The following is a 26,114-nucleotide window of genomic DNA, read 5'->3' as shown; positions in this document are numbered from 1 at the left end:
GCGCCCCCGGAATACGATTTTAAAATCAGGGTGTTCCATGACTGGACCTGAGTTTCAGTGAGATAATTTTTTCCAGCTGTGTGAAGGATGTTTTGTGTCTGTAGGTCCATATGGAGGCTATTAACAATAGCCCAGACAGTGACAGAGTTTTTACATTTTTTCCCTTGTTTTCAAAATTATATAAACTTCTTGTAGAAAAAAATAGCATACAGAGAAAATGAATAGGCTAAAATAAGCACAACGCAGAAGTAATAACTATTAAACACTCTAGTGTTTAATTTCATTCTAATCTTTCCTCTTACAGTTAAGATTTTACTGTAAAGCTAACATCCTGATTTTAACATGTATTTCCCTATACCAATTTTTAAAACTTTTTTAAATGTTTATTTTTGAGAGAGAGAGGGCATGAGTCGGGGAGGGGCAGAGAGAGAGCGAGACACAGAATCTGAAGCAGGCTCCAGGCTCTGAGCTGTCAGCACAGAGCCTGACGTGGGGTTCAAACCTACAAGCCGTGAGATCATGACCTGAGCCGAAGCCAGACACTTAACCAATTGAGCCACCCAGGCACTCCTCCCCATATACATTTTTAAAAACCCATCATAAACATAGCTTTGGTGGCTGCATTATATCCTGCTATATGGATTTCTTGTCACTTAAGCATTCTCCTCATAATGAGCATTTGAAGTGAGTCAGAGTAAACACCTAACATGAGTCGGGCCATGTAGAGTCTTTCTCTGGGAGTTTTCAAACTAGAATTGGGAAAATCAAGCCATGCCCCACTCTGGAGAAAATTAGCATATTTTCTGCTGAATGAAGAAGCTATTTTATTGATTAGTTCCTTACATATTCTGGATATTAACCCTTTTATCATATATATGACTTACAATTATGTTCTCCCATTCTATAGTTTTCCTTTTCACTCTGCTGTTTCTTTTGATGTTCAAGAGTTTTAAAGTTTGGAGTTGTCCCAAACTTGTTGTCTATTTTTTATATTGTTGTCTTTGCTTTAGAAGAGTTGTCTGATTTTAATAAAGCCACCAATATAACCCTACCAACACCTTCAGAAAGGGATGCCACCCACCATTAGATTATGTTAACAAAGCACTGGAAGGAAGGGTACCCTGTATCCAAGTGCTACGGTGAACACTTGTGTCTTGTTTTGGATTTATTTGCTCATAGATGTTGCCCTATAAGTACATTTTTGTTTCTTGACTATCATTGGGCCTAAAAATGTTTATAGAGCATACAATGAAGATTTTGGATGGATGTTGATTATAAATATGCCTCCAGAATCACTGTGACTATGTATGATATGGGTAAAATTAAGTTCAACAGGTAAAATTATGGTATAGAGCAAGTGTGGATCTCATCTCCTCCCCCCACACTCTGTCCAGGTCCATGCAACTCTTCATTGTAGGACCCACCTTCCCACGTAAGTGCCCAAGAGAAGCCCAAGTCTTGGTTCACTGGAATATGGATGAATCTCACCTCACATTAAATATCTGTGTGTGGATTTTACCTTGATTTGGAGTTTAAAGTGATTCCTATTGCAATAAAATCCCTTTCTTCTTCCAGGAAAAAGAAAATAGGGGAAAAATGTAAAAGGAGATACCATTTCTACAGGAACTGGTTAGCAGAGAAGCTTCTCCACGCTGTTATTCCTGCTTCTCACTTCCCTTCCCTCAGTCCCCACATCTCTAGAGCCTTTGATCCCCAAGAATCAAGCCAGAGATTCCGCACTGGGGAAGTCCAAATTCCATGGCAGCTACGGGGTAGGTGGACAGGTGAAATATGTTCTTGGCAACCCAGGAACACTTAAAGTCCTTGTCTAGAGAAATAGGATTATCCATGTGGCTAATTCTTCAGGATTATACTACAGTACAATTATGGTTTAAGTGTATTGTTCTAGGATCCTGGCCACCATGTATTTTTTCCTTTGGAAAAAATTTTCAGATAGTCAACTTATAAACACATTTTCAGAAGAAAGACTCTTTATAAGTTGTGACTAACTTTTCCTGTAAACTGAAAGTTAAATTCATTTCCAAGCTATGACACTATTTGACTTTAAGGACACACACACATAAAAACAAACAAACAAACAAAACCCAGAACATTTACAATAAATGTTTAAAACACAGCCCATCAATTAGCTTGAAATAAGCTACTTATGGAGCTTATTATGAAATCACAGGAGAACCCCACGATTTATACATATTGTATATGTGTCAATATGCATACATACATCTTAAAGTTACAATTTGCCAAAACAGCTTCCTTTTATATGGATAAAACAAAGCAACACTGAAGACAAAGCATGAATACAAGAGAAGGAGGTAATAACTACCATTTTCACTAGTAGTACACCTCAGCTTTGACAATGAAAACATTAGGTATTTCTCGAAGAGTATTCAAAAGATAATGCTCAAAATGGGTTTTGTAAATCATTTATTATGATTGAAAGGGAAGAAAATGATAGGAGACAAATATGACAATTAAACATGTAACGTTATTCTCTTGTAACCAATCATAATAACATACTTTGAATTTTTTAAATGGCTATATAAGTAATTTCCCAGAAAATAAAATTTTCACATCATCAGTTACAGAAAATTGATTTCTTTCCATCAAAATATTTTATCTCTGTTCTATCAAAAATAAATGCCACCATTTAAGCTAAGCCTTCACTACTTGTTCAAATGAGAACATTTGGAGTGGGGTGTGCTTACCCGATGGTGAAGTAGCTATTGCCTGGGAATAAAGTCCTCACACAGATGTAAGCTCTGCCAAGCCTCTGGCTTACCAACTAGTGATTACTGAACAGTTTCCTGGGAACTAAGAAACTCTATTGGATGCCAGCCAAAAGACTCCTGAGAATCATCGCAAATTGGTAACTCGTTTATTCTCAAAAATCAACTTGCTTATGCAGAGAGTGGCTGTGGCTCAAAAGATTTGGGGAAATAGTAAATGGGAATCTACTTCCATGGGGTTTTTTGACCTTCTTTTTGTCATTCCCAATAAAGCAAAAATCTTAGCTGAGCAGTGTATTTCTTGGCTCTGCCCTTTCGAAGGACGCTAATACGAGATGGAATATTTTTAAAAGTCTTAGTGTGACAACAGTATATTGCCATAGGGAGAAAGCAGCAACGAGGAAACTATGAAGGCTCTGCCAACAAATTAAATCAGCAGCTAACATTTTTTTTTTCAAATTGGTTAAAAAAAAACAAATACCACACACAAAGTGATAAATACATGTCCAAAAAATAAATACAAATATTCTCCACATAAATAAAATTAAGTATACTCATGATTACTATTGCAATTAAACAGTTTTATAATATAATTTTCATGTCTTATCACAGTTTCATTTTTATCATGAATAACTACTTTGTTTTGGCACATACTGGAATGAACTGACCACTCATGTATTCCAGCAAAGTAACACATTTCTAGACTCTCTCAACTAAAAGTTTACCTCCTTTGACAGAAGAATTCTTTCTCTTTTCTTTTAAAATATACTTTGGGGACATTTATACTCAAACCATAATTAAAAATGACCATACGAGGGCAAAGTTTTAAGCGTCTGTTTGTTTTCAAAGATGTTATTTAACAAAATGAGGTCAAGATGACCCAGCACCAAATGCAAGGAAATGTGGGCAATATTCCAGTGAACTCGGGCCATCCAGTAACAGCCAAGGAATGTGAGGAGTAACTGTCTCGTTTTAAACTTTACACTCCAGTGATCCGAAAAGGTGACAGGCTGCACTTTCTAATAGCACACAGGAGGCTCTGGTTACCTAACTCTTGTTTTCTCGCGGGGATTCCTTGTGCCACAAGCACTGTGCCGGCTCTAAAACTGTGCCACTAAACAGCACCCTGCAGCTGTTGCTGACACTGTACACGTCCTTCCGAACACCATATCATTCATTAAAATCACACTTAATCACAGCACTTAATTTTTTGGCAGCGAGCGCTTCCAAATAGTTAACTGGTTTGCCAAATGGGAGTTTGGTAGCTCCCTTTGCCAGAATATTTTTTTCAAGAGACAAAACCATGCCACACTGCATGATGTGTCTGACGGCAAGGGACAAAGGAGGTGGAAAAAATGATGAATTCTAACCCATTTAATCTACGAGCATATCAGCATGTGGGCAAATTTTGTGCTTATGGTTCATTAGTCGTGTTCATTTGAATATTTAAGGATCAAATGAAAGAGAGAAACGCCCACGTTTTTGAAGTTTGGAAAACCAGTGTGGGCGCAACACTGCCCGTGTGTCAACGCACTTATCTGCAGCTGATGCAGCCATTGGCTGGAGGACGGGAGTGAGGGTTCAGGCTCCCAAGCTTTCAGAGCAGAGTGGGGCCTTTGGTCGGTCTGCTGCTTGACAGCAGGGGCTGGCCTCCCGCTGCCCTGGCTTCCGGCCCCCGGGTCTGGGCTGAGAGCAGAGCCGGAGCAGAGAGGTGGTGAAAGGCTGCCTTTTGCTGATGGAAGTTGTTTATGTAACTGGCGATCAAAAGAGTGATTTCAAGAATCTAAAGCAAGAAAAATAGACTCGTTAATGCTCCGGAGAAGTTCTCATCACTTTCAAAAGAGGAAAGGGCTGGCGGTCTCCATGTGCAAGTGCCCAGGCTAGCAGAATCCCCTCCTCTCCACATCCGTGAAGTACTTACATGTTCAGCACCATCAAGGCACTGACATTTTCTCCTGCTGCTGAAACCGGTGGAAGAGTGGATCTTAACAATCAAATGTAGCGGCAATGTTTTGTGACGGTAAAAAATGTGACAGTAGCACAGGCTGCCAGTTATATGTGTGTATGTGAATTAAGAACCTCAGTGCATAATATCAACTTTTTATTGAGACTAGATGAAGTCCTGAGTATGTCTCAATCTTCTGCACTTACTGGCCTTTGCTTCAGTGTCTGCTATTGAAAAAAAGGTGTCAGATTCTAAAAAAGGAGTCTCTTTTGGTTGATAATTTTAAGACAATTTTAAAGTTTTAGGGAACTCGATGCTTCATTCTTTTTACCAAAACTGGAATTACATACTAAAATGTAGCCCTTGTATTTATTGTTTTTACTTATCGACGTTAAAACTACAAAGGACAAGTAAAGTCTTAATTATAAAACCTCGCTCTTCCCACTAATGAGTCCGTAACTTGAATTACCCCAAGTAAATAAGATAATGTGTAAAAGGTACCTGACAACAACTTACATCAAGACCACTTATTTTGAACCTTCTGTATACCAGGCATTGGGCTAAGGCATTTTAACAATTCCATCATTTAATTCTTAAGCCAAAAAAAGTAGGTAGCCTCCTATAATTTTTTAGAGGAGGAAACCAAAGCTTAGCAAGATGAGGTAAGCCAGAATTTAGACCTAGGATTGTCTGATTGTAAGTAAGTCTGTTTTCCCATCTGCAACCTACTTTTTGCACAATAAATGTGTTAGCTTGAAAAAACTAGTATAAAAAAAGCTGGTAGAAAGGCTTCTACTCACCTTGGGTTTTGCCATGGCAAAAAGTAATTTCTCTGTTGGTTTGTCCTTTGAATGTGTATTGTTAATGACTATCATAAAATCATCTTGATGACCTCCAAAGGTCATTAGACTCTTGTACACATAGCTGATTATTAACCTCTTCAAAGAGAAGAAAAAGTTAATATCTTATATACTCTTTACTTTCAAAGAAAGATGAGAAATGATTAATAGCATATATTTCCATTAAAGTGCTGATATCAATGAAACTAACTTAACATTATATGTTAATTATACTTCCCTAAAAAAGAAAAATGCTGGTATTAATTACATATAATACAAAAAATTATTTTCTAAAAGAAAATCTGTTATGATTTAAAATAGTAATATACTAATTTTATGGAGGCATCATTTACGTTTATAATTAAAATATAGTTTGATTCTGAAGCTAATAACTCACTGCAGACAAAACAGAAAATACAAAAAGAAAATCAAAAGCACCTATATTCCAGCACCCAGTAGAAGAACACGGTTAATACCTTTGTAAATGTCCTTCAAGATCTCTCTCTATACATATTAGGTTGAACCATGTGAAACAGATACTTTTTTTTTTGAAACTGGTACTTTCTAAGGTAAAAAATGGTCGGTCAAATATCGGCAAAACTATATGGTTCACCCTGATATATAGATTTTGATATATATAAACAGAAATAGTATGGTGCATATTGTTCAGGATTCTGCTTCTTTTTAAATTTAACAACAAATTATAAATATCTTCCCATGACAACAAATATACTTGTATAACATTATTTGAAATGATTTGATAGAGGGGCGCCTGGGTGGCTCGGTCGGTTAAGCGTCCGACTTCGGCTCAGGTCACGATCTTGTGGTCCGTGAGTTCGAGCCTCGCATCAGGCTCCGTGCTGACAGCTCAGAGCCTGGAGCCTGTTTCGGATTCTGTGGCTCCCTCTCTCTCTGCCCCTCCCCTGTACATGCTCTGTCTCTCTCTGTCTCAAAAATAAATAAACGTTAAAAAAAAAAAATTAAAAAAAAAAAGAAATGATTTGATAGATAATCCTTTATTTAACCAATCTCTTATTGCAGGAAATTTAAATCATTTTTTATTTGTTACTACCTTGGACAATACTTCAATGCATATATTCTGACATGTTTAATAATACACATATCTAATTATTTCTTTAGTTGTAAATCTCAATTAGAGGAATTGCTACTTCAAAAAAGAACAATTTTGAGAATATTTCCAAATTGTCCTCAGGAAAAGTTACATCCAGTTATATTCCCAGCACTGTAGTCTTGCTAAAACTAGATATCACCATTCTTTTATTTATTTTTTATTTTTTTGAAGAAAGAGAGAGAGCAGGGGAGGGGCAGAAAGAGAGGAGGAGGAGGAGGAGGAGGAGGAGGAGGAGGAGGAGGAGAGAGAATCCCAAGCAGGCTCCATGCTGTCAGTGCAGAGCCCAACCCCAGGCTCGATCTCATGAACCATGAGATCATGACCTGAGGTGAAACCAAGAGTTGGGCACTTAACCGACTGAGCCACCCAGGTGCCCCTACATTGATGTTATCTTAAAGATTCTCATTTACACAGGAAGCAATCTTCCTAACACTATAAATGAATAGTTGTTTTATGAATACAACCATGGTTGCAATTTAGTCATGGTATTTAGTATTTTCCTCATATGCAATTCAAAACCCGTCCAATCTTGTTTTAAAAGATTAAATAACAATCACAGTTGTATTTGTAAAAATGACTATTCATTATAGTATTAGGAAGAATGTTATGGGGGCACTTGGGTGGCTCAGTTGTTTAAGCATCAGACTGTGGCTCAGGTATTGATCTAACGGTTCGTGGGTTTGAGCCCTGTGCTGACAGCTCACAGCCTGGCGCCTGCTCTGGATTCTGTGTCTCCCTCTCTCTGCCCCTACCCCCATTCATACTTTGTCCCTCTCTGTCTCTGAAAAAAATAAACGTACAAAAAAATTTTTTTAGAAAGGAAGGATGTTATCTGTGTATAAGAAAAAGCGTATGAAGAGATCATTACCTTCTGTGTATGTACATTGAGCAATGCAAACATTTGACTCAACGTGCAACTTAATCTTACCATGGAATTGTATTCTAAGACGCTTAAGCCATCCTCGTGGATAGCCAGCCACATGACAGTACTTCCGAGTGGTGATGGAGTTATGGGCTGTGAAGAGATGAAAACATAATAAACGCTAACCAAATCACAGAAATAGTTTTTAGTCACAATGCAGTGCAACATTTGCAACAACAACAACAACAGCAACTTATTTTTATTAAAAATATCTCCTGAAGGAGAAAAAAGAGAACACGAAACCTACAGGGGGAAAAAAATCTCTCCTGGGGCAGAGGCGGTGGCATGTAATGGAAAGAGCAGTGAATGTGACAGCAGGGGACCTGGGTCTGCGTTCTCAATCTGCCATTTATTAGCTGTACAATTGGACACACTACTGAATCTCTCTGAGGCTCAATTTCCTCATCTTTAACATGGAACAACAGTGTTTACATCTTATTTTTCTTTTGTGTTAAGAGACTAAGAGTTAATGAGCTTGTAGGGTTTCTATGAGGACCAAAATCCTAATGAAACAAAACACATGTGTGTTTCTAAGGTGTGTAAATACATACTTTTTCTGAAAGTTTATTAAATCTGACACTCAAATGACTCATAATGATAGAATAAAAAGAAAAGATGAAACTGTGTGATGAATGGTAATGAGAAATACCAAATTTTCCACTAAATTCCTTATTGTAAAAAACAATGAAATTATATTAATAAAAAGAATCTCTCACCACTAAACCCCAATTAAAACCCATGAATGTTTTCGAGCATTCCACAATGATTGCTCAACAATAAGTGAATTTAACAATGACTAAAATTCTAACAAAAACTTAACTACTTCTCCTAAACCTTATGAAAGTATGCTGAGGCCATAGATAAGCAACTGGGATGAATCTGTAGTATTTATACATATACTATATTTGTATAAGGTAAAAGTTATCAGAATCTCATGTATAAAAACCCCTGGGTTGCTATCTACTGAGAGTCTGTTTGCTAAGGATAGGCAAGCATTAAAAGGATGCTGGGGTGCCTGGGGGGCTCAGTCAGTGAAGTGTCCGACTCTTGATTTCAGCTCAGGTCATGATCCCAGGGATTGAGCCCTGCATCGGGCTCCAGGCTGTGTGAGCCTGCTTGGCATTCTCTCTCTTTCCCTCTGCCCCTCCCCGTGCCCATGTTCTCTCTCTCTCTTTTTAAACAATTTAAAAATATATATATGTATGTGTGTATATATATATACATACAAATACACACACACACACACACATATATATATAAAAGATGCCATTTAACCTAAGCCATTGAACCCCCAGTCCTTTGATAAACAAAATGTTGTTTTTATTGTCCTTTGGCCAAACAAAATATGGCATATACATGCAATGGAATATTATTCAGCTTTTAAAAAGAAGGAAATTTGGACACACATTACAACACTGGATGAACCTTGAAGACATTCTGCATAGAAAAATAAGCCAATCACGAGGATGTAGAGAAAGAGGAACCCTTCTGCACTGTTGGAGGGAATGTAAACTGGTGCAGCCACTCTAGAAAACAGTGTGGAGGTTCCTCAAAAAGTTAAAAATAGAACTACACTACAACCCAGCAACTGCACTAGTAGGTATTTATCCAAAGGATACAAAAATGCTGATTTGGAGGGACACTTGCACCCCAATGTTTATAGCAGCACTGTTGACAATAGCCAAATTATGGAAAGAGCCCAAATGTCCATCGACTGATGAATGGATAAAGAAGATGTGGTATGCATATAAAATGGAATACTACTCAGCAATTAAAAAGAATGAAATCTTGCCATTTGCAACAACATGGATGGAACTAGAGGGTATTATGCTAAGCGAAATTAGTCGGTCAGAGAAAGACAAATATCATATGATTTCACTCATATGTGGAATTTTAAGATGAAAACAGATGAACATAGGGAAGGGAAGCAAAAATAATATAAAAAACAGAGGGAGACAAGCCGTAAGATACTCTTAAATACAGAGAACAAACTGAGGGTTTCTGGAGGGGTTGTGGGTGGGGGGATGGGCTAAATCAGCAAGGGGCATTAGGGAGGGCACTTGTTGGGATGAGCACTGAGTATCATATGTAAGTGATGAATCACTAAATTCTATTCCTGAAATTATTATTACACTATATGTTAACTAACTTGGATTTAAATGAAAAAATAATAATAATTTAAAAAAAGAAAAAAAGAAAGAGAAGCCAATCACAAAAGGACAAATACTGTATGATTCCTCTTACATGAGGTTTCTAGAGCAGTCAAATACACAGAACAGGAAGCAGAACGGCGGATATCAGGGCCCCGGGAGAAGGGAGAATAAGGAGTATGGAAGTTTAATCTGGGAAGATGAAAAAGTTGTGGAGATGGATGGTGGTGAGGGGAGCATGATAATGTGAATGTGCTTAATGCCACAGAAACGTACACTTAAAAACGGCTAAAATAGGGAAAAGAGTTAAAACGGTGTATTTGATAGTATATATACTTACAGCCCCCAATGGATGCTATTAAGCAAAGGAGGTGTCTGCATAGAATAAAGAAAGAAGAGTAAAGAAAAGATGCCGGTCATGCAACAAGCAAATGCTACATCATTATTTAATAATATTTCTGTGCTAAAAAAGCACAGAGCATATAATCAAAGAAGAATATTTAGTATTCCTTCCAATGCTGAAATCAGAGTTAAAATTCAGTGTAAAATGCTACTCTACAGTTCAAATCTAGTCCTTACATTTGTAAAAAACATGTTCAACTCCTTGCAAATATATTCATTTCACAGATGTTTAAGCATAATGACAGCACCCACTTACTCATTAGTATACAGCTTTCAGTACCAGGAGCAGTATAATTTCTTACCTCACAATGATACTGTCACTCATGGAATTAGAATGAGAAGATACCCTAGATTTTACTTTTCTAGTCTGAGTTGTCACTTACAGATGATAAAAATGAGGTTCAGAGAGGCTAACTGACTTGCCCAAAGTGGCACAGCTACTCAGCAAAAATGTATTACGTGGTATTTATATGCAAAGAATAACGGTGTGCACAAGATGAGGATTTCAGGATCAGTGAGTCTACACCCTCAAGATGCCTACAACTTATTAATGAGGACAGACCAAACACATACACACATATACCACAAAACAAGGAGTATTTTAGGAGCCTGAGAGACTATAACGTGACGTGGTTCCACAGAAAGAAGAGTTCAAAAAGTACAGTTCTTCTCTTGGGGATTGGGCTGGCCACCTGCTGGCAGGGCTCACCTCTCCTTCCTCAGTATTCCCACAGTGCCCTGTCCCTGTCACTCTTAACCATGTTCACTCTACAATGCTTGTTTGCGGGCCTGTTGCAACACTGGATTGTGGGGTCCCGGAAGTTTGGGTACAACCCATCTGAAACCATGGGCTTATGTATCTCTAGATACATAATGTTTGGCAAACAGAAGTCACTAGACATTAAATAAACAAGTAAATGAGTGAGAGAGTAAATGATAAATGGGTGAGAGGATGCATGGATGCGGACAAGAAAGTGGAGTTCAGCTGCTGCCTTCAGTCTAGTGATGAGCCCGCAGAATGCAGGTGACTTAAGGTTGGCGGCAAGAGGGAGAAGCTGGTGACACTCTTGCCCTTTCCTTAGTGTCCCTTCATGGTTTTCTTTTCTTTTCTTTTTACATTTATTTTAGAGAGGGAGGGTGTGAGCGGGGGAGAGGGGCAGAGGGAGAGAGACAGAAAATCTTAACCAGGCTCCACGCTCAACTTGGAGCCCAATGCAGGGCTCAATCCCACAACCCTGAGATCATGACCTGAGCTGAAATCAAGAGTCAGATGCTCAACAGACCAAGCAGCCCAGGCATCCCACCTTATTTTCTTTTTAAAAGCCGGACATACTAAACTTGGGGTCACCGTGGTCACTGTTTTACTTCAGTGAACTGCACAGGGGCAACTATACAGGTGAAGGTTTCTATTCCGCATCTCCCTCCCATCCTTTCTTACTTTTGCAAGAAATAACTTGGCACCAAAGAATGGCCACTTCCTGGCTACTGTCAAATAAATGCGCACACAATCAGCAGCACTGTGTCCCCGGAGGGCCATCCATCTGGTTGACAGTCGCTGGCAGAGCTGCCTAAGAAAAGAACAGAAACGAAAACGCAAAAGCAAAAACATAAACCGTGTATCCTCCTCCCAAGGCAAAGCTCTCCTTGAGCCAATCCTAGGACAATTGGGGTACTGAGGTGTCACCCAGGAGGAGCTGTGATCTGGTGACTCCCATCTCACCACTGTCCACCCCTCGTCCTTTTGGCACATTCCTCTCACTAAATTCTCATACTATTAGTGCTTTCAGCATGACCCAAGTTCCCCATCTCCCACCCCCATTGGACAAAGTTAAAAAAAGTCTGATAAGCTAACATCAAACCTTAGTGTAAATTAGTTTAAAAAGGCAATTTCTCATTGGGATGGCTTTCATTTTTAAAGAGAAGTACAAGACATTGAAACCAAAGAATGAATCCCTAATGGGGGAATTTTAGGTACTACCACCCCTGGCTTAGAGAGATGTCAGCTGCAGGGGAGATGCCTTAAATAAAATCACAATGGCAACTGCTTACTTCTACAGAGACAAGAGCCTGATCTTAAATGTTTCTATTTTGGAAAACTCATTGAATTGGATTTGCCTCTATTTTTAAATTGAATTACCCTTTCTTCATATAGTCTCTAAAACCAAAATTCCAAATTAGTTGAATTCAATCAAAAATTTATAGTAAAAAAATCTTGTGTAGGCAGATAGTTTGTTTTTATTCTAATCTGTTTATAATAGAATACCCCAAGAGATACAACTTGTTGGTAAACACTTCATAACACTAGACACAGTACTGGCCATTTTTTTTCTTTTTATTAGTAGGGTTAATTTGGACAAGAATGAATAAGATCAAATGAAAAGTAGATCTTCTAACTTAAGGTAAACATCTTTTCTTTAAAACTTTAAATACGGATTCTCAAGTTTCTAGGCCCATCTTAAATGAGAAGATTGATAACCTCTTGGTAGTCAACAGTATTAAAAAAATCTTAAGAAAATGATCACGTATAATGATTTTCATCTTTAAAATTTGAACAGCAAAATATCACCAAGAGACCAGTGTGACTCTACCCTTAAAGAGTCACAAGTACTTCCTTACCTTAACTGTTCTTCAGAGGAGTCATCTCTATACCTTTTAGGATAAAATTTTTCTATGACTTGTTTTAGAGTTTGATTTGCTTTGCACTGATTAGGAACATGCCCTGTTGGAGTTGAAAAGGGTCTTTCAAAATCTCCAATCTCCACCTAATTGCAAATCCAAAAAGAAAATAAAGGGTATTGAAGAGTTTTTTTTTTTAATTAGTTTCATTGTTTCTGAACATTCTTTATAATATATAAATCTATTTGTCATGATTGTGTGATTATGGAATTTATAACCATACATAAGTATTAATAAAATCTAAATTCCATTTGAATTCTAATTTAGAAAAAAATCTGTAATTCAAACATTTCAATTCCATTTCTACATCAACCACTCTTGGTTAATGTTGCCATCTAGTAGTATTTGCTAAGGGCCACTAATACTATTAGCTATAAGAGCATAGGATAATTTTTTGTTTTTAGGGTACTATTTTAGTTGCTAATAATAAAGCAAAATGGGAGCTAATAATAAAAGACAAAAGAGTTATAAAGCTATGAGAAATCTCAGAAAAGTATTATTTGTACTTAAGGGTCTCCACTGAATATGATGGGAGTAAGAATGACATTCTCATTACTGTCTTCCTAGATTTTCTGCATAAATGGTTCTGTATCCATCCACTTGCCCTATTATTCTGGGAATAGAGTCCTGTATTTCCCTTTCATCTTGAATGAAAGAATGTTCAATCCTTATCTCTATGAACAGGCTACACAGACGCCATTCTCTACCCACCCACCCATCTCTCTAACCACTCATCCCCCCATTCATTCGTCCAAACCTATATGGAGTCTCCATTATATGTCAGGCATATATTAAGTGAAGTGAGGGAAAAAAAAAAACAACAAAAAAAAACAGCTGAGCACAGTTCCTACCCTCAAAGAGTTTATTGTCTAACAGAGGAGGCTGAAGTATAAACAAGTTGAGTATAAACAAATTGTTTATACTTGTAATGACCCGTGTCAAGTGCCTTATAGAGGGTACCAAAGAGGGTTCAAGGAGGGAAACGGAGTGGGGACATTCAGATGAATGTACTACTGATCATTCACATCCTTACCTACAACACTCCCCAATAAACAGATGGAGGGTTCCATCCAGACTAGCCTGGGTCTCCATCTCAAGGGGATATTCTGCCTCCAGGTAAGCTGTTAGCACAATCAGCCTCTGAGATTCTGACCCCTGTGGCTTCTATTTTCTAGCTCTTAGTCTGATCCATTGCCATCTAAATTCCTTAGCTGAACCTTACACTTACAGTGTATTCTACCTTTCCAGTTTCTCTGACCAGTTTCTTAGTTGTTGGTTTCTTGGCTTGGCCCTGCTATTCAACTCTCATCCTCATTTCCTACCTCCTTCCCTAATTTCCCCACACTAAACACAAGGTGTCCATCTGTTCTTCAAACATACTGAAATCCTTCCCCCAGAGCAAGCTTTTTATTGTCCTCACCTATCACCAGACCATACTCAGCACAGCTATCTGTGAAACCTAAGAGCAAGCTTTATCCTCCAAGGAGATGGCAGTTGGACAACCAACAGTCACAAAAATAGGCCATTCAAGGCAACCTTTTCTCTTAGGGAACCCTACAGTGGAATCTCCAAGGTCAGTGTCAGAAGGAGCACATAAATGTTTGCAGGCTAACTGAAAATCAACTCAGAGAGTTCCCAATATGACTCACATCAACACGATGCCCTACCAGACACTATGCACAATGATTAACGATCAGCTCCAAGAATTTCCTAAGAAAGAGAGTATCAACAAGGGCCTAGAGATAGTCAAATCTTCAACAGAAAGAACTTTTCTTCTACAGATCTCAGATTAGTATATTTAATTTGTCTTCACAAAGACTACTCTGAGGAAAAGAGTTCGGAGATATTATTTAATTTTCCTTTCATAGATGGAGAAATTATACTTTTCAGTCAGTAACATGTTCAGAATTTTCTAGGTGTACGCATAGTCTTACCTCCCTACTCTTTCCTCAAATTCATCTAAAACATGTTAGAAGTGTATCTCTCTCAAAGACATTATAATTTTTCTCAGAAAAACTTTCTGATAAAATTAAAAATTGAAAGAGGAAGACTAACTTAAATTTTAGTGAAAATGAGAGTGATTTTAAAGAGATGCCTTTAGAGGACTAGAACCTAGAATGGCAAGGGATAGGAAATCATACCTAATCGTATCACCAAGAAAGTTTGTGACCTATTTGTGTTTTCCTTAGCTTTTCATTGCTCGCAAAATGAGAACCCTCAGTGCAGCAGGGATGCTTTAAAGTTTGGAGGACCATAAAATTGTTATAAAAAGTAAACTCAATTATTAACTATTCATTCATCCAATGGAGAATGGACTATGTGTAAGGCACTGTGCTAGGTACAAAGATGAATAGGGACAGCCCTTTCCCTCGGGGAGGCTACAGCCAGTGGTGCGAAGCAGAAACAAATGAATAATAATAAACCTTTGAAGTAAAGACAGTACCGTGCAGGACATGACAAAAACCCCAAGAGGGACACTTAACCCACGCAGGCAGAATTCAGGAAGTCTTCCTGGAATAAGTGACACCTCAGATGAAAATTGAAGGATAAATTGAGGAGCACCTGGGTGGCTCAGTCAGTTAAGCATCCGACTCTTGGTTTTGGCTCAGGTCTCGCAGTTATGGGTTCGAGCCCCATGTCAGGCTCTGTGCTGACAGCAAGGAGCCTCCTTGGGATTCTCTCTCTCTGCCCCTCCACCAATTGCTCTCTCTCAAAATAAATAAATAAATAAATAAACAAACTTTAAAAAAAAGGATACATTGAAAGTAACAGGTGAAGGAATGGGGGTTGAGATGTTCCAGGCTGAGCGGACAAATAAGTACACAGAAGAGGTAAGAAAAAGTGAGCCATACGCAAGTCAGGGAATTGTGCAGGGAACCAAAGTCTCCATTTTGCTGGAGCATAAAGCTCAAAGCAGGGAATATTAACAGATGACGCTGGAGAGGCAGGCGGAGTGCAGCTCACAAATGCCCTTTGTAAATAAGGGAACGACAGCGAGATCCACCTGTCGGCTAGATCTCCACCCCAATTCCAGAGCTTCCAAAGCACCACGGCTCAGCCTCCCAGCCGGGTCTTAAGAAAATGGCAGCCCCCACTTCCTGTCCCTCTTTCCGGACGTTGCTCTTGCCACCCAACCGCCATTCTGTGCGGAAACACACGCAGCCACATGAAGAAGCCACGGGTAGGTGTTCCTACTGATGGCCCCAGCTCAAGTCCCAGCTAACAGCCAGCGCCAGACGCCAGATATGTGAGTGAACTCTGCAGCGGCAGAGTCACAGCCAGCCTTTGAGCAAGGCCAGCTGCTGCCATATGCAGCAGAGACCAGCTGTCCTTACTCCTCCCTGCCCAAACTATTATGTTAAGTGGCTGAGTCCTGCAGTCATTTCTTTATGTAGCAATAGCTAACTAGAACAATCTCTCTAGCACAGATTTGTAGGGGATCAGACCAGAGAAAGGCTCATGAGCTAGAAGCCTGCTGCAGGAGAGCAGGCTTGACGCGATGGTGGTCCGACACCCAGCAATGGTGGCCAAAATGCAGACGAGTGAAGAGGAGAATGTATCTTAGAGTTACAATGGGCAGGATGTGGTGACTGGTGGGACCGAGTGAAAAGGAGGGCAGTCGGTGATGATTCCTGGACTCGAAGCTTGCATGAGGAGACAGCAGCACAGTGAAGATATAGAAGGTGAAGGAAAAGGAGAGAAGACAGTTCGGTTCCTGCTGGGCCGAATTTAAGTAGTGCATGAGAGAAGTGAACTGGAGAGAAAAGATTTGGGAACCCCTGGCACAGGTGGTAAATAAAGAGATGTCCTGGGACGGTGTGCACTGTGCAAGGACCACAGACTTTGGGAGATCTAAGCCTTTGTCCCAATGACGTATCACAGAGCTGCCTTAACATTGTTCCTTAATTAAGCTGTGCACAGACTCATTTGTGGTGGAGACTGTGAACTGCCTCTTACGACTCTTCTCTCCTTTCCGAGTAATAAAAACCTTGGACTTACTTAGGAGCTGTGCTCCTTGCCAGCCAGCTAAAACCATATTTGCTAGTCTCCCTTGTAGGCTGGCAAGGCCATACGACCAAGTTCTGACCAGGGAGACATAAATGGAAGTGTTCTCTGGGTAACTTCTGGAAAGTTTCTCAAAGGAGGAAAGGCATGCCCTGCTTCAGCCCTTCCTCCATCCTGATGTCTGGGACACTGATATAATAGCTGGAGCTCTGGTAGATCTCCAGGACCATGAAAAGGACATGTTAGGGAAAGAAGAATGGAGAGCAAGATAAAGCCCATGCCTCTGGCGACTCTGCAGAGGTGCCAGATTGCCTGTTTCACTACGTGAGAGACAAATACCTTTCTATTTGGATTAAGTCACTATTGATTTCTGCGTGTGTTTATAAACGTCTGAACTTAATCCTATTGGTACAATAGGTAAATAAAAGAAAGTGCTCTAATCTTTTAAAAGACCCATTCCTTTTTTTTTTTTTTTTTTTTAATATTTATTTAGTTTGGGGAGGGCGCAAGCAGGGGAGGGGCAGAGAGAGCGGGACAGAGGATCGAAGCGGGCTCTGCGCTGACAGGCTGACAGCAGCGAGCCTGATGCAGGGCTCGAACTCACGAACCACGAGATCGTGACCTGAGCCGAAGTCGGACGCTCAACCAATTGAGCCACCCAGGTGCCCCGAAAAGACCCATTCCTATTAGATTACTGAATGATTTCAGCACGGCATCTTCAGCCCTGCAGCTCTACACTGAAATTCCTTTACTAAATGCAGAGCCTAGTGGGATACTGTTAAGATAACTAAGAAACCAGGTTCCACGAGGAATACTGTCTCAGTCAACATCACCGCCGTGGTTGTCAGCAATTCAGAGTCAAACTGTAATTATATGCCTGTAAGTTTTAAGGTGTTAATCACAGCAACGTGAATTTAAAGAATTACAAGGTATATTGTTTTGCTATACTTCAATCAATGTAGAAATTAGGATCTTACCTTTAACAAAATATTACTTTATATAACATGGAAGTTACCTGAGCTAAAAGAGCTGCCATTTCTAATGCCAGGTCCTTGTTCAGAGGAAAAAGTCCATTTATTATTTGATCATTTGTCTGATACATTAACAGCAACTTTTCTCTATCAGTCTCTCCGCGAGCTTGCATTGAGAAATACAGTCTTAAAAGAAGAGGAAATCTTTCGTTACATGGTATTCTTACAAAGAAAGAAAGGAAAGACAAATCCAGGGGACTGATACAGGGTTATTCTAAGGTAGTTCTCTACGTGATACAAACTTAGAGCATGACTCTCAGTCCATCTCTGTTTCTGTTTCATATTAGTATTTCCAGCAAACAGAGGAAAAGCTGCTTTGAGGTTAAGGAATGCTTCTATGCTATTTTTTTATGCCCTAAAATACCCAATCCTTTACTGAGGAAGGACCTAAGGTACTGAACGAAATTAAATATGCCCTTTCTTGTAAGGAATGCTGATGTAACCCTTCAATTCAATGGGCTGTATAAAAGCAATTGTCAAAACACTCATGATCTTTCCTAAATACCTTGGAAATATCACGGAAGAGAGAAATGAAGATCTGAATTCAAACTCAACATCAGGGGCGCCTGGGTGGCTCAGTCAGTTAAGCACCCAACTTCGGCTTAGGTCATGATCTCGCGGTTCATGGGTTTGAGCCCCACATCAGGCTCTGTGCTGACAGCTCAGAGCCTGGAGCCTGCTTCGGATTCTGTGTCTCCCTCTTTCTCTGCCCCTTCCCCCACTCACACACACACACACACACACACACACACACTCTCTCTCTCTCTCTCTCTTTCTTTCTCTCAAAAATAAATAAACATTAAAAAAATTTAAAAAATCAACATCAAATTGGGGGTGGCAGTTTTCTCTGGAGGGTCTAAAAGATATTATTTGTACATTTTAACTTTTTTTCCCCCCACATCCAGGTAAGCATCTTTAGGAGCTCAAACATAGTTTACATGTGGTTATTATTACTTGTTGAAATAGGAGATATCTTCTGTTTGCCTAGGAGGACTTCAGCATTTCAGTGATCTTCTTTATTTATTCACTATGCCACTCCACTATTCGGGAGACCTCTGGGGGCTCTGACTTCAGGCTGTAGACCAGGCACAGGGTGCTATAAATGCTGTAGATGTTACGACGATGGGGTGGGTAAGCAATACACTGCTATACTTGAATGTTGGCAGGACAACAGAGTGGCAGGAAAAGAGAGATTTAGATTCAGCATGTGTTAGGAATGTGCCCAATTAGCTCTAAGTGGATTTTCAGCCTTTTCCTCCCCACACCCTTCCAGGAGAGGACACACTGGCATCAGTTACAGTATCTTTCACACTAATTATCTCTGTTGGCAGGGAATCCCAGGGAAGCATGGTGGGTGGACTCTGAAAAGCTCTTCCCTCCCATGACTTTGATAATTCTTCCCACCCACCACACTTAGGAATCGCCAACCCATGCAATCATTCAGAGTGGTCTCTGGAAAAAACAAATCCTAAGCCCTACTCATCTGTGACTGCATGATGATAAGCTGCTAACTCACAGAAGACTATGGCTGGGCAATAGAAACAGAGTCTAAATTCAAAATGCTACTAGGGTGCCTGGGTGGCCCAGTCAGTTAAGTATCTGACTCTTGATCATGGCTCAGGTCATGATCTCACAGTTCATGAGTTCGAGCTCCACATTGGGTTCTGCACTGATGGTGTGGAGCCTGCTTGGGATTCTGTCTTTCCTTCTCTCTGCTCCTCCCCTGCTTGTGCACTCTCTCTCTCTCTCTCTCTCTCAAAATAAATAAATAAACTTAAAAAAAAAAGAGAGAGAATGCTATCAGCAAAGTGATATAAAACAAAGAGAATAAAGTTTAAGAAGAAAGCCCTCTCTTTTCGGCATAGCTTATTTCCTCCACTTGAAGTTAAGAACTACTCTGGTTTAAGTAAGGTTCTTAATAAAAGTTTGAATTGATAATAAAGGTAGAGGGAAAAAAGGACCAGATATGCAAACAGGTGCAGGCAAGAAGACCTAAAGTGCATTTTCTATTCTTATTGGCATGCTGGAAAGACGGACCTGGGAGGGGAAATGAAGCACTATGATCAAAAAGGGAAAAGCAATCCAGGGCAAGTATATAGGAAGACAATACGTACAATCGTTGACTGAAGCCCCTAAAGAAATAGTTTGCACTCCAACGACTGTACAAGGACTTGGAGAGAATGTGGAAAGGAACCAAAGAGTCACAAAAATGATCAAGAGTCAGAAACTCAAATCCACAGTCTTGGACAGACGAGGTGCCAGGGGAATGTGATGTGAGTGTCCCCAAAATGACCAGCTTCTAGGCACTCCCTAGTCCCAAAGAGGCCTGCAGCAGAGGAAGTGGGCTTCTCTTCTGCAGGCAGGGCCTGGGTTAGACAGCAGGGTATCTGCAAATGTGCACCTCCTCACTTGATACCAGGAAGCGGAATACTGTGGGATGGAAATGTTCAGGACCAGTTCTGACCCCTGGATGCTGCTTCTGAACGCGGTAGGGCTCTGAGCGCTGCTGGGGAACCCTTTGTTTGCCTCCAACTGGCTCCGTATTTCGTTCCTAGGAGCATTTACATCCTACTGTCGTCCTTCTCCTCCCCTTGTTAACTTACTGAAGGGGCAGCTTGCCTTCACCTTCCAGTTACCTTCCCGTCACTCCTCCATCCACCATGGTCTACGGCTAACACCACTGAACTGCAGTCGTGACCCCCCCACCCCCCAACCCCTTGCCTGCCGCTGCCTCTATGGCTACCATCTCAAGTCACCTGCTCAGAAAGCACCACCCTGCAAAGGCTTCCTCTATGGTCCCACAATGTCTTGTATATACGCATGTTATATTCATGGTAAGAGCCAATATTGGTGGACGTTTACTGTGCGGCTAGATCCAAGTGCTGTACATTTGCCAACATACAGTCCTTCAGACAACCCTAGAAGTAGGCACCATTTCCATTTCACATAGAGGGTATCTGAGGCACAGAGATGGTAAGTGACTTACTCAAGGCCACACAGTGAGTGGGAGAGCCAGGATTCTAACCCAGGCAGTTTCTCTCCAGAGGCCCTATTCTTCACTACTGTGCTCTACTGTTTCTGTTACAGCATTAATGACATTGCTAAGATTTCATGTCTGTTTCTCCCTATAAACTGTAAGCTTCTAAAGGGTAGAAGCTTACACCTCTGAACCCTCTGTTCACCTTTGAACCCCCAGGGCTTCCACAAGGTCTGGCACTGGAACACGCTGAACAGATGTTTCCTGAATGAATGGGTAAATGAGTGGTAGTAAGAATTGCCAATCATGGGAATTATTTGCCAAAACAGCCTGAAAAATCCCCTTCTGTAGTCTTGGGTAGTTTCCTCACCTGTAAGATGGAGATAATAGTGATACCGGTCTCATAGGGGAGTCGTGAGGATTATATGAGAAGATGCGTACAGGGAGCTCAGCACCAGGCCTGGTGTGTGGTAAGTGGTCAGTAAATGTTGGTTATTATTATTATTATTACTACTTGTATCACTAGGGTTCTTGTCTAGAGGTCTTCAGAATCACAAAAGTCCCTTCATTCTGGAATTTTTTTGTTTTATTTAAAACATTTTTTTTATCTTTATTTTTGAGAGAGAGACAGACAGAGTGCGAATGGGAGAGGAACAGAGAGAGAGGGAGGCACAGAATCCAAAGCAGGCTCCAGGCTCCGAGCTGTCAGCACAGAGTTTGATGCAGGGCTCGAACCCACAGACCGAGAGAGCATGACCTGAGCCGAAGTCAGATGCTTAACTGACTGAGCCACCCAGGCGCTCCTGTTTTGCTTTGTTTTGTTTTACGGTACAACAGCCTTTACTGTTTGCAACAGGAAGTGGAAGAGGACAGGACATGGGCACGACAGCTCTGGCACCCGGGGAAGTTTCAAAGACCTACTCTGTCTCTGTCCCCCAAAAAAGCGATTCTGGAAATTTTTTTAGTGTAAACATGGCTGGAAGAAATCAGATAAACTAGATGACCTGCCAAGATGTTTCCTGGCTTAGTAGCCAATGGATACAGGTGCTAAAGCGGCAGAGATGGGAATGTTCACCTATGCTCCAAAAAGTAAGAATTAAAAAGCAGTACTGAAAATAATCTTCTTTTTTTTTTAATTTTTAATTTATTTTTGAGGGAGCACAAGCAGGAGAGGGGCAGAGAGAGGGGGATAGAGGATCTGAAGCAGGCTCTGCGCTGACAGCAGCGAGCTCGATGTGGGGCTTGAACTCAAGAACCATGAGATCATGACCCGAGCCGAAGTTGGACGTTCAACCAACTGAGCCACCCAGGTGCCCCTGAAAATAATCTTCTTAAAAAATGTTTATTTATTTATTTTGAGAGAGAGAGAGAGAGAGAGAGAGAGCTAGCATGAGTGGGGGAGGGGCAGAGAGAGAGAGGGAAAGAGAGAACCCCAAGCAGGCTCCATGCTGCCAGTGCAGAGCCCGATGTGGGGCTCCATCCCATGAACCATGAGTTCATGACCTGAGCAGAAGTCAAGAGTCGGACGCTTCACCGACTGAGCCACCCAAACGCCCCTGAAAATAATCTTTTATTTCATAAATGGGGGTAGGAAGAGTTGTTTTCTTCAGGGAAGGACCCTTGCCAATTCCAGTTTGTTAAAAACATGTCTTGACTTTTGCAGTTTCAAATACACAGTAAGAAAGCAAATTAAACAAGCAGCTTAAGCATAAATAGAATTTAAATGTTAGTTTCCAAAGGACTGTCTATAAGAATAGGTTCAAATGCTATTAATTAGATCTTTAACCTCTGCATCTAAATAATTAAAATTCCATAACTTACTAAATATAAATACAAATTCCATGATCGAGAGCTGGTGTGTAGTTTCGCTTATTACAGGGCTGCTTGACAGATGAAGCATCGAGTCCTTGGCTGCAGGATAGGTCACAGCCAGTCCCCCTTCTAACTGTGTCACTGGAAATTAGGGCTCATTGTCTAAGCTATTTATACACATATGCAAAGTGCAACCATATTTAGAAGCACAGTACTTTCTCATAGCTGTGGCTAGCCAGCCATTTCAGACCTCTGTTAAAAATTAAACCTTTTGGTTGAGTTGCTTTTTTTTCTGATGTCAAAGATATTGTCATGGGACTTTTTGTTTTTACAAGGCAATCTTTATTATGTATTATTCACAACTCTCTTTGTCCCTTCTAGTGTCATTTGCTAGACTTGGATTATTACTCTTATCTCTGTTTCGAACTACCTTTCTGCATTTCATCCAAATTTAATTTGGGTTCTAACCATAGCTATCACAGACAGAATTAGTATGTATTAAGCATTCATAAGGTACACATTATTAGGAATAGTCTTAGACATGGAAATAATTCCATTTAGTTCCAATAAAACCAAATGAGAATTCCTGAACCTCTCTCCATAAAGATATATGGCAGGTCAAGTCCAGGAGCTGGCTGTCTTCAACAAAAGGTAACATTAAGAGACAGGGCAGCAATGGGGATCTCCAGATCAATGCTTCTCGAAAGTCAGTATGTGTAAGAATCACCTGGAGAATTGCTAAAACACAGACTCTTTAATGTCCAGAGATTCTGCTGGACTCAGTAGGTCTGTAATGGTGCCTAATAATTTGCATTTCTTTTTTTTTTTAAGTTTATTTATTTATTTTGAGAGAGAGAGGGAGAGAGAGAGAGAGAGAGAGAGAGAGAATCCCAAGCAGACACCATACCATCAGCAGGGAGCCTGACACGGGGGTCAAACCTACAAACTGTTGAGATCATGACCTGAGCCGAATCAAGAGTCAGACACTTAACCACTGAGCCACCTAGGCACCTCAATAATTTGCATTTCTAATGTGTTTCCATGGGATCCTGACGTTGCTGGTCTAGGACTCCAGCAACCATAGGACTAAACCAAAATCATCTGGAAAGTCCAAGTCTTCCAGCCTGCTATCCTTGCCAGTCACCAAAGGACCACAGATAAAGGCTACCATCAGTGGAAATGGGTTCTTCCAGGAGAGCCTATTAGATTTCCATTAGCTAAGTAATCCTGCTTATCTCCAGGAAGTAGGATTTTAAAACCTTAGATATCAAAGCTTACCAGTCACCTTCTTGTTACTCAGAACTCTTGCAAATTGCCATAGTTCATGAGCACCTAAACAGAGAAGCTCCAATGGCTCATGACCACCATTTATTCAGATCAAAGGAATCCATTCAAATACTGGGTGGCCTTTAGTGGCTGACTATAGGAGAGAAGTCTACAATAGGAATGCACCACATTTATTTAACCGTTCCCCTAGTAATAAACATGTAAGTCCCTTCCAACACTTATTTTTCACTGTTATAATATCCATGGCAAGGAAGAGACCGGGGTATACAGGGAATACCCTCATTCATGCATATGGATATATCTGTGGGACCAATCATTAGAAAAAGAAATCCTAAATTGGATCAAAGGCTATCACATTCTTTACGTATATAGTGTCTTTACTTCTTACATTCCAGTTTTAGGCCTATGACCATCTTTCAAAAGCCTCTGAAAGAAGTAACTACTTCACCAGTAATTCCACCAGTAATTCTTTCATTCTTATATTTTAGATTCCTTATTTTAGAGACTATAAGAGCCAAATAAAATCATCAAAATACCTTTTCATTTTTTTTGTACAGTTAATTGTCACCTGGTCAATGAACACTGTTTACTAAGTACTACCTTCTGCTGACACATGGAAGAAAAGAAGATATTTTTAAAAAAGAAACAAAGAAAATCTAGTTTCTGATCATATGCCAAAGTATATTAAAATTGTATCTGTTGGGGGCCCCTGGGTGGCTCAGTCGGTTAAGTGCCCAACTCTTGATCTCAGCTCATCTCAGGTTTGTGAGTTTAAGCCCCACGTCGGGCTCTGTGCTGACAGTGCAGAGCCTACTTGGGATTCTCTCTCCCTCTGTCTCTGCTCCTCCCCTGCTACCTCTGTCTCAAAACAAATAAATAAACTTACAAAAAAACTGTATCTGTTGGGAAGATACGTGCTCCAGGCCCACTGGCTTTTCCCCAGTTCCTGAAACCCTCCAAGCAGCTTTCCTTCTACAGGCTTTGGAACATCCTTTTCTACTCATTTCCATGCTGCCACTTCCAGCCCCCTTCCGACCCTGGCATAAACATCATTTCCTCAAAGAAGTCTCCCGATGCCACCAGTCTAGGTCAGGCCTCTTCCTGTGTGCTCTTACAGGACCACATTCTTTTCTTTCAGAGAACTTAGTGTGTAATTATGTGTTCATTAGAGTTATTGTATGATTAACTAACTATAAATTCAAAAGATCAGGGACTGTGTTTATGTCTGCTTCTGTTACCACTTTATTCAGAGCATCTAGCTGAGTGCCTGGCTTACAGGTGAAGCTCAAAGATTATAGAGAGAAAAAGAGGGAATCTGAAAGAATGAGAATATGAGTATGTGACTTCTTAAAAGATTTGAGTGAACAGAAGCATTTCTACTTTTAAAAAAATTCTTTTAAGTTTTATTATTTAAATAATCTCTATACCCTACATGAGACCTGAACTCATGACCTTGAGATCAAGACTCACATGCTCTTCTAACTGAGCCAGCCAAGCGTCCCAGAAATATTTCTTCTTACTACAGATCTTCAGTAGGGTATTTGAGTATTTAGTCTTTATGAAAAGATTGTGATGTTAAAGAAATTGTTGAAAGTGAAAAAAATTCACCCTTGTACCGACCACCCTAAGAGAGAAGCTATTCTTTCTTATAGTTTTTTTCTAATCTTTGTCCACATGCATATTTTTATAAAATACAGCCATCCATGACATGAAGAGACTAGAGCTAGAAACAAAATCTTATGTGACAGTTTCTTCTTAGAGAAGTAGAGTTTCCTTTTACAGAAAAACGAACACACAAACAAATACTGTAACTTGCAAGGCTATTCAATAGAAAGCCATAGGCGCATGATGTGAGCATAACGGTACACACATACTTTGGTGTTTGGACACAGCATTTACACACCTGTTTTTATAAGTCAGACGAACAGTTCTCGTACCTTCCCATTTCCCAGGCTGCTGTTCTTTGGAAGCCTGTTCCCACTTAGAAATAATGTCACAAATCTAGAAGGGAAGTGGAAATTGGGGATTTATAGTAATTTTTAAATCAGCACTTTTGGAAGACAAGCATGTCTGCAAACTGAAAAATTTCCAATTAATATGATCAAACCAAATGGACTGAAGCCATTTGTTTTAAGCTCCGGTGTACCCTTGGTTTTAGATTTAATTATAAATTGCTCTTTGGTCCACTA

The 26,114-nt window shown here is 40.1% G+C and overlaps 1 protein-coding gene across 1 annotated transcript in view; it reads right to left on the bottom strand.

Annotated features, from left to right (window-relative positions):
* Positions 1-2,434: 2,434 nt before the first annotated feature.
* PLEKHH2 (pleckstrin homology, MyTH4 and FERM domain containing H2) overlaps positions 2,435-26,114 on the bottom strand; it is a 106,749-nt gene continuing 83,069 nt past the window's right edge. The window contains exons 23-29 of the mRNA XM_042932132.1: positions 25,829-25,926; positions 17,834-17,975; positions 12,754-12,899; positions 11,576-11,705; positions 7,592-7,678; positions 5,493-5,630; positions 2,435-4,530 (exon numbers count right to left, since the gene is read on the bottom strand). Coding sequence (XP_042788066.1) covers positions 4,345-4,530; positions 5,493-5,630; positions 7,592-7,678; positions 11,576-11,705; positions 12,754-12,899; positions 17,834-17,975; positions 25,829-25,926 — 927 coding nt within the window. The 3' untranslated portion in view covers positions 2,435-4,344. The remainder of the gene's footprint in view (positions 4,531-5,492; positions 5,631-7,591; positions 7,679-11,575; positions 11,706-12,753; positions 12,900-17,833; positions 17,976-25,828; positions 25,927-26,114) is intronic.

Source organism: Panthera leo, chromosome A3 (assembly GCF_018350215.1).
Source record: "Panthera leo isolate Ple1 chromosome A3, P.leo_Ple1_pat1.1, whole genome shotgun sequence".
NCBI lineage: Eukaryota > Metazoa > Chordata > Mammalia > Carnivora > Felidae > Panthera > Panthera leo.
This window is presented reverse-complemented; position numbering and strand designations above follow the sequence as displayed.